We start from the raw sequence: 14,909 nt of genomic DNA on the forward strand, positions 1-14,909 counted from the left end.
TGTTGGGGAGCGTACTCTCTCATATTCTCCACTCCACTCATATTAAAATAACGCTTTATTAACATATACACTCTACATAATGTATTAAATCAATCAAACAATCAATTTTATTTTCTGAATTTGTATTCGTATACCTCATGAAAGTATGAATGTCACAAAGTTTGCAAAAAGTGTTTTTAATCTAATGAGATTTATACTTAATTAGACCTAAGTTAACACAGATGCCAAAATGAAAAATAGTTTGAATGTATTTCACTCTAGTTCAATCTCTTTTATTTCAGTGTCTCAGGTCAAATCTACCGATCCATCTATAAGTGCGAAGTCGATGTACAATCATTGTCAGCGGAACACGATGTGTATTAAACTGCCGGTATACAAGATGCTATCAATAGCCGGATTTATGTGGTCTTAATTCTACAAATAATCGCGCGCGGATATGTATTAGGATTTATATTACTGGATCGCCGAAATTGAATCAAAATTTGCCAATTACGTTTCTTATACAACAAACAAGTAATTCTCGAAATATATATGATACTTAAATATAATTAGGCCTAAGCATTACATACATTATACTATATTATACAGTATAACTAAAATCTTTATATTCTATTTATATTACGTTTATATAGTTCTGATGTAACATTTCCGAGTATGTAAGAAATAAAAGTAAACTGTAGTGTAATTCAAAATACATCATTTGTGTGTACTTCTTTGTCGTAATTGCATTAATAATATTACATATTTTATGATTATCAATCAGTATAGAATCGAATTAAATATATTATAATCACTTCGATTCGAATCACAGGCTACTATTACTATTACAGGCTATTATTACTATTACAGGCTACTATATCTTATAAACACTCTTTTTAAATAGGCCTATATTCACATGACACCAACAAATTACGAAACTTTTCATAGCAATGTGCTGTCGAGTTTTACAAAACAGGAAATGACGTCGGTTGCTAGGCTACAGCTCATGCATATTCAGTGACACCTGTGCTCATTAGACTAACAATAAAAACTTTTAGCTCAGTTTTGACAAAATCGACCAAAAAGATTTTATTGTTAGTCTAATTAGAACAGGTGATACTGAATATTCATGATTATGCATAAGCTTGTTGCTTAGCAACCACGTCATTTCCGGTTTTATGTTTTTGTTGAGGGCGTCCTCGAAAGAATTGCTAGTTTATTAGATAAAGTAGCACATATTGAAGCAATTCTTCACTTTTTGGGTAAGCTTATAATAATAATAATAATAATAATAATAATAGATGGATTTATATAAGCGTATAAGTTTATTATAATAAGGATAGTTTAGCTATCGAATTTATTACAGTAAACATAGACATTAAATAAGATGAGAAGAAATGCACAATTCCATTTCAATACGGTACCGTATTTATTTTCAAGCACTGAAATCAAGTTGTGATAAATAAATAAATATAATATATATATATGTATATATATATATATATATATATATATATATATACATTTTATATTTATATACTGTAGGCCTATATCATGTACATCCGGCAAAAATCAATAAATCTGATTTTTATACTCAAAATGTTAGGCCTACATCTTATTATCTTACATGTCTATATTCTTTACAACAAACGGGTTACTTTCTCTATTAATAAGATAAACATTAGCAGTAATAGGCCTATTAATAAACATAAAGCCTACAAGAATTACTACATATTGCTAACATTATTTTTGAGATGATTATTGCAGAGGAAAACATTCTAAAAATAAAATCTACACTATATTTTAATTCATTTCATATCCAGAATTTTTACAGGAAGCTTGATGAGTGACACAATTTTTAGCTATCTATGAATAATTAGTAAGTTCTGTTGTCCTTTCACGATTGAGTCCGGACATTCTTTTCTGATAGTTGTGTCTTCTTTGTCTACATCACTGGAATAGAAAAATATTGAGAAAAGATTAGGAAACAGAGAAAGAATTATAACGGAGTATCATCAAAACATGATATATAAATAAAAACAGATGCAGAGCCAATAGGTTTGAATAGAGGGGGCCCACGGGGAGGGACTTTGTCAGATGAAGGGTTCCCACCACCTAAGCCCCACCATGGTTGGGGCTGAGGTAAGAAACGTTTCGATTATGGCACCTCTAGATGGCCAGAAATGGCACTTTCAGATTTTAAATTTGAATGTAATTTTCTTTTTTCTTAAATTTTTTACCATTTTAAAAGATTTAGGGTAGGAGGAATGGGCAGGCCGGATGCCACCCATACCCCCTCCCATCCCCCTTAAATCCGCCTCTGAAAAAATAGTGAGCACCCCAACCTGAACATTATCGTATTCAGTTATAGCAATGGACAATGCTGCTGATACAACATAATAGTACTTTACAATTCTTATTATCAGCATTATCATATTAAATATTAATTATTATAGTAGTATAGTGTACTATTCGATAGAAATGAACGTATAGATTCATAAATACAGTATATTCAAGCAATAAACATAATATTATAATTATAATCTTCATACAAACATTTTTCATGATATAATATTTTTTGATTGATTGAATTAATTCGATGCTCAACAAGCATAAGCAAGATAACAACTGGATTTGAGATCAAGAAAAGTAAAAATTACCGTAATGAGCATCAGGAACGTCCATTAGACTGGAGTCCACCCATATCCAATGAGGTCCAATTTAAATATACATTGTCTGTTTTGAGCTGAAAGATAAACAATTTAATTCCATAACTCAATAATTATATTTAAGTAAGTTACAAACTTATTATTAAATATATGAATGACAAAATTGTTTTGGATTGGCTATCAAAATATATTTGTTTAGATCGGCAAATTAATGTCGTGGAGTCGGACTGGGGAGTTTATAAGTTATGGTAACTCGGACTACATGAGCAAGGCTGCTGCCTTATCTTTTATTGAAAATTGGGAGCCCTTGCTAATAGGGCTTATTGTTTTCAAATTCAGGCTTTTTGTATTGCTTTTACTTTCATATATGAATTAATTTTTTTCATATGACTTAGAGATCAGTCGACCACCTTGCCCACGTCTTGCTCTAGGCACTCTCCAAGTAATTTCATCCACTGCATATTATTCATCTGTATGTCGATAAATAAATAAATAAATAAATAAATAAATAAATAAATAAATAAATAAATAAATAAATAAGTAAGTAAGTAAGTAAGTAAGTAAGTAAGTAAGTAAGTAAGTAAGTAAGTAAGTAAGTAAGTAAGTAAGTAAATAAATAAATAAATAAATAAATAAATACTCGTGCATAAATGGCCAAGAAGAGAGTGTGACACTCATATGTGCGGCTCATGTCTGTTTTTAAACTGTTGGTGGTTTCCTTAATTTCCTATATTTCATATTTTCGACTTTCTTTTGGAGGGGCGCCATTATCATAATAACTGCTCAACTGCTGTATAAAAATTATCAAAATTAATTCAAAAATGGGGAGAGAAAAAGGAGAAAATTGTATTCATATTCAATTCGTTTCCGGCCATCTACAGCATGGACCATGGAGGTGACATCATAAATCCATATGTGACAGTCCCTCCTGCATCCCCTTTATTTTGAATTTCTTGATCCGTCACTAGTAGCTATATTTGATATCGACATTATGGAGGTACACATGATCCAGGGGCGCCGAGAGGCCGGGCTAACCGGGGCGAATACCCTGGGGCCCGGACCCGGCAGGGGCCCAGGAGAACTTAGGTAAAAAGTAATAAAATGAAATAAATAAATGAAAATTATTAAACGTATACATTCATCCAGTATCATTCATGTGTTTTTCCCACAAGAATTGTGAAAACTGACCGTTTATCGGTGAAAGCTGGTAAATATTCGCTTCTAATTCTTTTTCATGAATATTTTCATGACTTCTACTACTCTAGAGTTTATGACAAATGTATCAAATTATTTACGTTATTAATTAATATATAAAAGGCTTGGACCCTGGACATCGTCAATATACAAGTTACAAAATACGAATAGACCTGATAGAGATTCTATTGTCAAATAAATACTGAATTGATATATTAAACTAGTTGCGGATGTAAGGGGAAGCCCGGCCCCCACCCCCTAAATTTTTCAAAATTTAACAAAAATTGGGAATAAAGGAAAATTCTACCCAAATTTAAGTCGAAGATTGCCATTTCCGGCCGTCCAGAGGTGACATTAATTAAGATTAGAAGTTGTGCACCAGATAATTATAAGATATTTGGTAATAAATTTCATGTCAATGAAAAGAAGAGATACGAATCTCCAACGTGAACATCGAACGGTGGGAGTTAAGCCCCAAACTTTAATTACTGTAAATTTCAGGTCTTTTATGGTTTTAGCGAGTCACTTGGAATGTATGTTGTTGTTGAATAGAATGCAGCCATGTCAGTGCATGCTTCTGTCGAGGAAATTGTCAACGCTTTCAATGCCTAACAAACTTACTAAAAACAATAATCATAGAATGATGACAGAATTCCAAATTAACTATTGAATTAACGATGCAAAATGTTCAATACTGTACTCACATTTGTTATAAACTGCAAAGTCTCCTTCGTAGTCTTTCAACGCCATTCAGTATTGTTTATATGTAAAATGCCACCTGGAGTGGTATACAAAAAAATGTGCCATTATGATAATAATAATGATGATGATGATGATAATAATAATAATAATAATGATTATGATAATGATGTTGATGATTATGATAATGATGATGATGATGGCGGTGATGATGATGTCGATAATTATTATTATGTTGATGATTGTAGGAATCGACTTAAAAAAAACGACTCCGATGGAATCAGTATAGGCTGCTATGTGACACAAAGTTATTAATGGTCAAGCTGGCCCTAATTACTTGCAATCAAAATGTATCACCCTTTAAAAGAGGGACATTCATTTTTGTAAAGTATGCATGTGCTATTTTCCCGGCAGGTGATCCATTTTTTCAACCATGGTGGAGTTGAGATGGGTAGGATCAACAAACTGTTGTGTCCGCCCCTTGAGGGACCGGGTAGTGGCTCTACTGGTTACCAGCATGGGCACATCATAGGGGAAGGGGCAAGCCCCCCACATATTTTAAAGGGTATTAGTCCCACTCACTTTTCGACCGCAATGTAATTTCATAAGCAAAGAAGATGCCTGAAAGTTGTTGAATTGAACTGCATAAATGACCCAGGTTTTAAACGAAAGAGCGCTGTACAGCTAAAATAGCTAATGCCTACTATGGTTGTTGAAAATCGATGACAAAAGTTCATGAGAAATATGCTGGCGCTTCATTTTCACTATAATGGTGATATGATGATGAATTTTATTAAGAGTGTAATTTTCTGCGATTTAGAGGAACTATTTCTTCAAATTTTCGCACCTCAATGGACCACTTGTAAAATGTTCCCGACGGCTATGCCATTACATAGTCAAAATGAAGCACGAACAAATTTCTCATGATCTTTTATCAGGGATTTTCGCAAACATGCCAAGTTTGACAAATTTGCAGGTGTGAGACTTTTGTTCTAAAAACCCCTCCCTTTCCCCCATGATCTGCGCCCATGGGCGATTTCTTGTTAGATTTAGATAGATTTTAAAATTGCTATAGCGCCGGTTAAAACAGCAGTTGTCACTAGTGCTTTACAATAAATACACAACAAAGGGCAATAATAATAATAATAATAAAAATATCTGCAGATATTATTCTCCTAAAGACGACTGAAGCAACTCAATCGAAACGTCGAGACTTTCTCAACTACAACAGTTGTTTTCAAAACTACATACGTGGTGTACCGCAAGCTTCAACATATAAATAAAAATATCAATAACAAAATGATGATATTAATCATAAGAAGAATAGAACTCCACTTATAGCTTCTACAAGTGGAGTTGTAACTTGGTGGCGAGATGCTTGCCTTTCAATCTCAGGGCCAAATCCTGCAATTTCAAGATATTTTTCTTTTGAATTTTTCTTTCTAAGCCAATTTCGAGAGTTGCACTTGATTCACACAACACATCATCGTTAAATATCTCAAGAACTTTACAGGCATTCTTCAGGACTCACTTTTTTAAAACCAAGCTGTCGAGATATCATTGGTGTTCTTACAAAGATAAGTATTCTCAGGACCGAAATATCCTTGCTAGGGGGTAAATCAGGTTATTAGTTGATGATGTCGATAATAATTATGGACGTAATAATATTAATGTTAATAATGATAAATTCAAGACTTTCATTTGTTTTGCAATAAATTTATACTGAATCTTGATATCTCAGTTTATAGAGTATTAACTTCCATCGAATGATTCACTAGCTACTGGATGAAAATTAAATATAAAATTATACAAAAAAAAAGTGCAAACAAATCAAATTTTCTGTGCATTTATTCATGATGACAAGAGATGTATGCCATTAAATTTTACATAATATAATATATATTTATATAAATCTACATCCATCCCAATAGTAGCAACCATAAGTTTTTTAACAGAATGAGCAAGAATGGGAGGTGATGCAATTATACATTTTGCCAACAGTGCACACGGTAGAAAGACTGTCTCTTATACACATCTAGATGTGTATAAGAGACAGCTTTCAACTCCATTCAGTATTGTTTATATGTAACGTCTCCAGGGAGGGCCTAACATTAATTTGAAATCATTTTTAAAAAATAGCTTTCACACCAAAATTTCATTAAACATACTTAATTACAGGAATGAATTTCTTTTTACATATCTATTATTTGAGATTACATCAATTTTGAGCCTAGAATTGCTAAGTCAAAAGCCTCATCTGCAGCCAGATAAAGTTGGAAGGAACTTGGAAAATCAAAAATCATAAAGGTGAACACCGCCCTCTACTGTAAGAACAAAGTTACAGAGTTGTACTGTACTGCCTGCTAGTGTATAGTTTGCTTATGTGTGCAAGTTTATAATTATTTTTTAGAATAGATGACAATGACATCAATAGACAATTACCTAAATCTGGAATTGCAAACATTATCTACAAACTGCCAGGTTTTTTACTTATTTATTATGTATTTTTATGAATGTAATAATAAAAAAAACACATTCTAGTATTACTGATTAGAGTTACTCAGGATGCATCGGGACATGTTATCCAAGATGGGCATTATACTTACTAGTTGTATTTTATGGAGGGAAAATTTGGGGAACCAAGACTGAACATGTTTTTACTGAACAACACTACTATTTACCAGTACTACAAAGAAGTTCATATTTTAACAATAAAAACTGAAATGGAATTCAAATATTCCAAAATTGAAACTAGTACCTATGCATTCCTCCCCCTTGATATCAAATAAATATCTCTTCATTATGAACCAAATAAAAACCAAATTACTATAGTACAAGTTTCAAACCCATGAGGACGACAACAGTTATTATGATGGCTGAAAATATATCATTCAGCCATTTTGGTTTGCGTATTTCCTGTGCCACCCCAAACAGTGGTACATTAAGTACATCAAACAATCACTTTCCAATTGTTATTCCATCTGCAAACCTCTTTAGGTCCGGGAACGGTAGGTTTGTTAAATTTCATCAATCCAATGAGGAAAAAAATGAACGCAAAGAAGCACTCGTTGAATGGCACCACAAACTGATTTTAGCATTCGTAAAATGTACGTACAACCATCTATCTCATCACAGTGATACATTACAGATTTAGTGATCAATGTTGAAATTCACTAAACAAAGATCGTATGTACAAATGGCTAATTACATATTCTTCAGTCTCTTGAACTGTACGTAATATTTTGCGGCACATCGTGCTTCAACATTCAATTAAGAAGTCCTTTTCATTAATAGTTTGATAACATTTCCTCATAAATGTTGGCTGACCAATCAACTTGAACCACCTGAGCCCCCGCCCATCTTTGCTATTAATTCATCGCAAATATTTGTAAGTTCTGTATTTTCTTTTGTCTGAAAAAAAAGAAGAGTCATATAATTGACTAAAAATCGAGAATATTTCAATATATGGGGCTTGCCATGCCTAAACTAGCATCAGTGACAAGAACATGAAATTTCGTACGTGGCACCCTGGGTCGGACTATTCCATTTATTTCGAAGGGGTGTTCTGTTTGGGAACAATGGCCATTAGTCGGTTTATCCAGGTAAGTATTCACGAAATAGACACATAAAATTTGACTTTTTACAATATTCATATTCTCCACATTATAAGCTTTAAAATGATGGGTCATTCACTTGAGAATTGATTTACTAAACCAAAGTTATAAGTAAAAGTATTACAGCTTCTCTGTACTACAATACTGCTACACTCTTGCTAATTACTCAATAGGTGACAGTACGCTGGTTTGGGGACGGCAAGCCTCATATTTTATACTGCAGCCAGCAAGGAATAATATTCAAATTAATTCTATATTAACGCTTTGCAGTAGCTATCAATACCCTGAGGCTGCAAGGCATTTTACTACAAAATCACCTACTAAAATCATGCAACGTTAAATGAAGCATTTTTACTAGGTGCAGCTTTGAAGTCTGGGGAATACTTCAGAATGATACTTCAGTTAGAGGCTGTTCAATTATCAACATTTCCACAAGTGTACAAACAGTATGCTAGGGGGGCAGGGGGTAGACAAATTTGTACACTTTTACATATGCATGAAAATATTGACTCAAAATAACATGCAATATGTAAAATAATGCTAAAATTACAATGTAACCATGGATATAATATTTATTTTTAAGCAACCAAGTACATTGCTTTAGTTGACTTCACAAAAAATGGAGAATGTTTTTTGCAAAATCAACATTTTTTGGTACACTTTCAGAGTACCGAAAAAGAATTCTGTGTGTACACTTGTTCACAATTATCAATGTTGATAATTGTGAACAACCCCTTATAATGATTGCTATTGAGGGCAGCAAAGCACAGAGGTAATCATACAATGGAATTTAGATGGTATCTGTGAGAATAAAATGCACCCTCACAATTTTCTAGGACTAAAAAGGGTAATGAAAGGGTTAAATAACTCTAGACAAAATATGATTTGATCATATTTGGACATGATGATGTTTATCATCTAAATATGGGCAAATCACAGGTCAGTGTCACTTAAAAGCGTGATAGATCTCATGGTCGATGACAGCAAGTGAGGCAGAACGAAAACGAATACCAATATATCATTTTCGTCGTTCTTGCCTAAAACATTCTGACTTATGAATAAGATCCTTGATTCATGCAAAAGGCATGGAATCGCCTAAGCTGTGACAGATATACTACTGTAGCAGAAGGGTTGTCTAAAATTTGATGACGTAACCGTATTCATCAACGTTTTCATAAGCTGGTGAAAATTCCGACTATGAAAGCTCCATAGACCAGGTTCATAAAACAGACACTATTGCACTTTTTCACAAACTCAATAGACCAGGCTTGTGAAACAGTGCAATAATGTCTACTTTTGTTTGCTGTTTACTTCTGGGTTCTATCAGGACAAGTTTTTATTTCTAGTTTATATTAGCATGTTTTACATACTTTCCATTAATATTACCATACAAGTTCATAAAAGTGAAACATACTTTCTGTTCAATGGTCTTTTCCTGACTTGCTGCCTTCATTTGCTCACGTTTCATTGCTGCCTGCAGTCCCGTAATCTCAGCTATGTAGCTTTTCTTTACCTTGTCAATTTCAGCATTGGCTCTGTAACATTTTATAAAAGGTTTTACAATCTTAATACTATAATACTGTTGGCATTACACATACAAAAAGTCTTAAGTGCAGTGTCTAATTGATTTATTTAGTTTTCACTTTTTCTTACTTTTCTATTTTTTCTTCAGCATGAGATTTCAGCGTTTGGTATCTGTGATCTTGTTTCTTTAATTTGGCTTGGTAGTCAGACACACACTTTTTCAGTATGTCTTCATTCTGAAATGACACAAAATATACAGTTTTGCTTTACATTATTATTTAAAATTCATTAATTAAGCTGTCACTATCAAATTATACTTGGACTCGTCACACAAATCTGTTGCTTAAAAGGTACAGTGTGTACAGACTGTTGAACCACACACTATATTTTATGATCCATTCATATGTATTTGCATAATCCTGCTAACAAACCTATAAGAAAACCAAAACTTCTTTGTAGTTGAGTTAATACTATTATAAAACTCTCCTTTTTATAACCCTCAATTGTATTCCCTTAAGCTGTGCACACTATCAAGTTATATATGGGCACATCACACAAATCCGTCACATAGAAATTGTAGTGAAACAGACCGTTAAACCCATATGAACCACATATCAAATGTTATGATCCATTCATATGTATTTGCATAAGCCTGCTAACAAACCAACAAAAAAAACCAAACCTTCTTTGTAATTGTAATATTATTACAAAACTCACCTTTTTATAACCCTCAATTGTATTGCGGAGTTTCTCATATCTCCTGTGTAGATCACTAAAAGCATTCTCTACGGAGGCTAAATCATCTAAAGCTTGTTCTTTTTCCCGTTGAAGTTCTTCTACTTTACCCTCGGAGGAGTTTTTATGGTGATTCATGTCACCTGTAAACAAAAACAAACCAATGAATAAATTAACAAAAAGTAGCAAACAAGATTCAGGTTTAATATGTAATATGTATTGTATTATCAACGAACATAAAATATTACTGGACACATGCTTAATGTGTGAGTGGGGGGTTGATGATTAGATACTTTAGCGTGACTTTGGAGAGGTGAAAACTGGGGGAGGGGGGCGAATATCTTTCACGGTTCCAGTCTGGGTAGGTTGGGAGTTAAGTGGGAGTTAAATTAAGTACAGTACCTGGCAGGATAGTGAATTAGTCTACATATAGATTTACTCAACTTGGCTGAAATACTGCCCTCAAGGGAGTAAAGTTGATTGCATATTATGCATGTTTTTTCTATTAATCCAATGATTTAGGGTCACCTGAATGTTGGCAGCTTAGTGAAGCAGATATATACACATTATAAATACTGCACAAATTTTCTTTGCCTATTCCTGGCTGAAATTACATTCCAAAATGCTATTAATTTTTATACCTTTTACATTGAATTTTCTTCTTGACTATGTTTTTGTGTTTTATTTTCTTCTTTTCTATTTTTATGATTTTATTGTAACTGTACCGCTTTAAAAATCAGTACTGAAAGTGTGTGCACTATTAAGAAAGAATAAATAAATAAAAGTTCAAAATATGCATTACCCATCATTTGCTGTATTGTACGCTCATATTCCGTAACCAAAGCCCTGTTAAGATAAAAACCATGTAAGTGCATTAAGCAAATGTAAAAAAAATATCTGAGCCTTCATATCCGAGTTAGCCTTATAAAAGCCTGGTTCTCACGAGAGCCCTAGTATCCGGATCGGGAGCTAACTGTTAACACCTGCGTGAGAACGCCCGATCGGTTAGAGTTAACTGTTAGCGGTATCCGGATACGCTAACGGTTAGCAAGCGCTATCGGTTAGCAAGTTGAGGGCGTTTCTATCATCAACCAATCACACGTACGCGTTTACAATTTTCAGTTTCTTATTGGCCAGTGATTCGATCATCATATTGTTGGTATCCGGATAGAGATTTTCTCGCATGGACGCACGGCAGCTAACGGTTAGCAGGATCCGGAGAACATAGCCTTAGAGCATGCTTTTATTTCTGAAGTGTGTTCAGAGCTCTGCTCCTGTTTACCTTAAAAAAAAAAATCACCTTATGTTCCATTAGTTACTGGCCTTCATTGCTTCTTCGCCTAGGCACCTGTGATTTGGAATTAGCTTTCACTTAATATCCATCGGTCTTCATCTCTCCACTAATTAAAGTCTCTCCATAAAACTCACCTGTTCCAATAGATTAATGGTCTTAGAGCACTGTATCTATAATCTATATACATTTATACCGTGCTACTTCCAGCGGATACATAGCGCAGAGTGTCAAATTCAATGTAAAAACCGTAAAAGTGTTGGATCCCGCTCTGATTTATGCAGTTAACAAAAAATAATTAAAAAAAAGAAAAAAAGAAAAAGTTAGAACAGAAACAAAACAAAAACACCTTAAGTGGAATCCTCAAACTAAACCTAATCCTTAAATTCAGCAGCCTAACCCTCCCCTCAGCAGCCACTAAGACGCATCTGAGGAGGTTGTCGGATTAGTCTCTGACAGCTCGACCAGATCCAAGTTAAGTAAACAGCGCTTTATAAATGCAAATTATTATTGTTATTATTAAGCGTTTGGTATAACTTACTTCATATCTGATTTAGCCTTATCTAGAGTGTCCTTTTCTTTCTCAAGTTTTTGATATTTTTGATGTTGTTCCTCTAGTCTCTTCTCCATCTCCTTCTGCACTTGGTGTCTGGCTTTCCTTACTACCGTATCCATCTCTGTTTGAGAGTATTTAAGGAGCTGCCAAAGAGAAAACAGGTATAAACTTCATGTTATTACACATACACGAAATAAACATCTGTTCTTAGTATAATGACAATTATTAACAATACAAATAGAAATAGATAATATAGAGTTAATGTTAAAACTGTCTTGATGCTTAACAAAAAAAAAATGTTAGTTCGATGTTTGCATCAGGAAAATATCATAGGAGTGATGGTTTGCCCTACCTGATGTGATATATGACAACAATAACAAGAAAAATAATGGTATTTTATTAGTAATCTGCTTTTAAATTAACTTATATTTTTTATTAATTCAAAATAATAAATAAATATTTAAAAATGTATGAAAATAACAAAGTAAAGCTTACTTCAACTATGCCTTCCTCTTTGGGAGGGGAATATACTTTTGGACTGTCTCCAAATTTCATACCTGGTTCCTGCAAAAACATTGAAAAATCTGGTGATAGCATTTCAGAGTCTTTATTATGTCAACATAGGCAAATCCTTTTAACTATTGTTTGTTCCTAGTTTATCAAGGGTGAGAGGTGCTTCCATCCTTTTGGTGTTAAAATTTCATTAGTTCTCAAACTCATTTTTCCCCAAACAAACGTCCTGTAATTTACTTCAACCCACTTCTAGAAACGTTCAAAAACAAATATTTATTACTATCTCGTAAAAAAATTGATATGAAATGTTTAAATGATATAATGTGCTCTATTTACTACAGTAAAAGTTAGCATGAAATAAAATTCAATTAAAGAGGTCCTAAAGAGTCTTGCGACGCTCTAATTTATTTGGCGATCAAATTCTGGGTCTTTCTATATAAAAAGCCACTCACCTGGACAACAGGGCTATACTGCAACAGCCTATCAATTTCCTTTGGCGTGCCGTGACTGTTGGAGTTATGAGACGGAATACGAGAGGTAGGCTTAGAAGGCGGCGGAGTATCCATCTGAAATAGATCCTCCTCATCTACTTCTCCAAGGCGTGTGACCGCCGGAGGTAATTTTGATCCTGAAACGATGAAAATTATGTCAGTGCCAGAATTGATTTCTACTTTTGCTGTCTATATGAAGGTATTAGAACAAAACTGATATAAAATCTTGATCAGGCAATAGCTAAATGGCATAAATTTTAAAACAATGTTCTGCAAACTTTTTACTTCATGGCCTACTTGAGATTCTAGGCAGCAAGTCTTGACTTAACACCCAGTCTGAGGTACAATTTTGACATCATTATCTGTTCCATTAGTGAAAAAATTTTGTATCAACTTGTATTCGCTATATCAATGAAGTCTATTTTACATTAAAATGTTTTGCAGTTAAGCCGTGGCCCACAGTTTACCGAATAATTAATGGAACATGTAAATTACAAACAAAAAATAGATGAGAGTGCTTTTCCTACATCAGTACCAAAAATACAAGAAAAATTCTCTAACCATTTTATATACTAAGTTATCTTAAACTTATCAGGGCTCTATTAGAATACTCTATATAGTGGTACAGATGCCTGACAATTGTATGGAAAATAGCAACAAAACACTCACTTATAGGTGAATCTGATTTTATTTCAGGTTTCACTAGCGGATCAAACTTGACATACAGGGACTGCCGAGCAAGGGCCGATGCCTGAAACTAAAAGAAGAATTTGCATTGATGAATGGTTGGATAAATGGTTGATTTCACAATTTTAAAAATATAGTATAGTTGATGATGAAGCAGAAAAATCTGTAAAGAAAAATAAATAAAGGATGACTAAAACTAAGAGCACAACTGACATGGATGACTAAGTAGCTACTCGTGCTGTACAACTTCTTTTCATAATTTTACAATGAAAACAAAATTAGCAATGTAGACATCAGTATCAAGAAATGTAGTGGAAAAATATGTAATAATTTTGCATGAAGGAAAATAAATATTTACAGAATGTTACAAACTAACACATAAGCCCCTTTCAAATAGATGTTGCCGAAATATTGCGGTAAAGCATGCCGGCATAATAACCAGTCTATACCTGTTCACACAGCGCCTTTGTTACCGCAATATTGTGGTAATCTTACGCTTTTCTGTCTGAAAGGGTCCTATAAAATGGCGTAATATTGGCGGTTTAAATACCACCACGCGATTGTTTTCAACTTTAACCTTGTTTGTTTATGTATAAATGCAAACGTCGGCTTGACTGCCGCAATATCGAGTAGACTTGTTCAGACAGAGCAAGCCAGTATCCGTTACCGCAATACTGCAGCAATATTTCTAGGGTGCAATGTGGCCTAAAGTAAGCCAGCATATTGGCATATTGACACTTTCAGACAGAAACCCACGTTGCCGTTCTTACTGCAATATTGCGGTATTGCAATACAACTCTGTCTAAAAGGGGCTTAAGAGAACCGATGACTGATTGGCAAAAACCGTGCTGTACTGCTTGTTTTCACATTTTACAATACAAAAAAAAATCAACATACTTGTGTCATGAAATGTCATGGTACAGTAATAATACTGTAAGTAAAGTAAATGATTGGAAC

At 33.6% G+C, this 14,909-nt stretch overlaps 1 protein-coding gene and 1 long non-coding RNA gene across 3 annotated transcripts in view; both read right to left on the reverse strand.

The window, feature by feature from the left end:
- Nucleotides 1–1,497: 1,497 nt before the first annotated feature.
- Nucleotides 1,498–4,643, reverse strand: LOC117118797. The gene is made up of 3 exons (XR_004447098.1): nucleotides 4,547–4,643; nucleotides 2,640–2,725; nucleotides 1,498–1,932 (listed from the first exon to the last, which is right to left on the reverse strand). It is a non-coding gene; the product is annotated as an uncharacterized LOC117118797 (long non-coding RNA).
- Nucleotides 4,644–7,827: 3,184 nt separating this feature from the next.
- The window catches only part of LOC117118819 (transforming acidic coiled-coil-containing protein 3-like), a 31,495-nt gene continuing 24,413 nt past the window's right edge, over nucleotides 7,828–14,909 (reverse strand). For both annotated transcript variants that reach the window (XM_033263533.1, XM_033263532.1), the window contains 9 exons: nucleotides 13,935–14,022; nucleotides 13,227–13,402; nucleotides 12,757–12,825; nucleotides 12,247–12,404; nucleotides 11,217–11,260; nucleotides 10,397–10,557; nucleotides 9,809–9,915; nucleotides 9,570–9,690; nucleotides 7,828–7,952 (listed from right to left, as the gene is read on the reverse strand). In XM_033263533.1, the coding sequence (XP_033119424.1) occupies nucleotides 7,872–7,952; nucleotides 9,570–9,690; nucleotides 9,809–9,915; nucleotides 10,397–10,557; nucleotides 11,217–11,260; nucleotides 12,247–12,404; nucleotides 12,757–12,825; nucleotides 13,227–13,402; nucleotides 13,935–14,022 (1,005 nt within the window). In that variant the 3' untranslated portion in view covers nucleotides 7,828–7,871. The remainder of the gene's footprint in view (nucleotides 7,953–9,569; nucleotides 9,691–9,808; nucleotides 9,916–10,396; nucleotides 10,558–11,216; nucleotides 11,261–12,246; nucleotides 12,405–12,756; nucleotides 12,826–13,226; nucleotides 13,403–13,934; nucleotides 14,023–14,909) is intronic.

The sequence above is a fragment of the Anneissia japonica genome, unplaced genomic scaffold (assembly GCF_011630105.1).
Source record: "Anneissia japonica isolate Jap-2015-1 unplaced genomic scaffold, ASM1163010v1 scaffold737_len1565949_cov176, whole genome shotgun sequence".
Lineage (NCBI taxonomy): Eukaryota > Metazoa > Echinodermata > Crinoidea > Comatulida > Comatulidae > Anneissia > Anneissia japonica.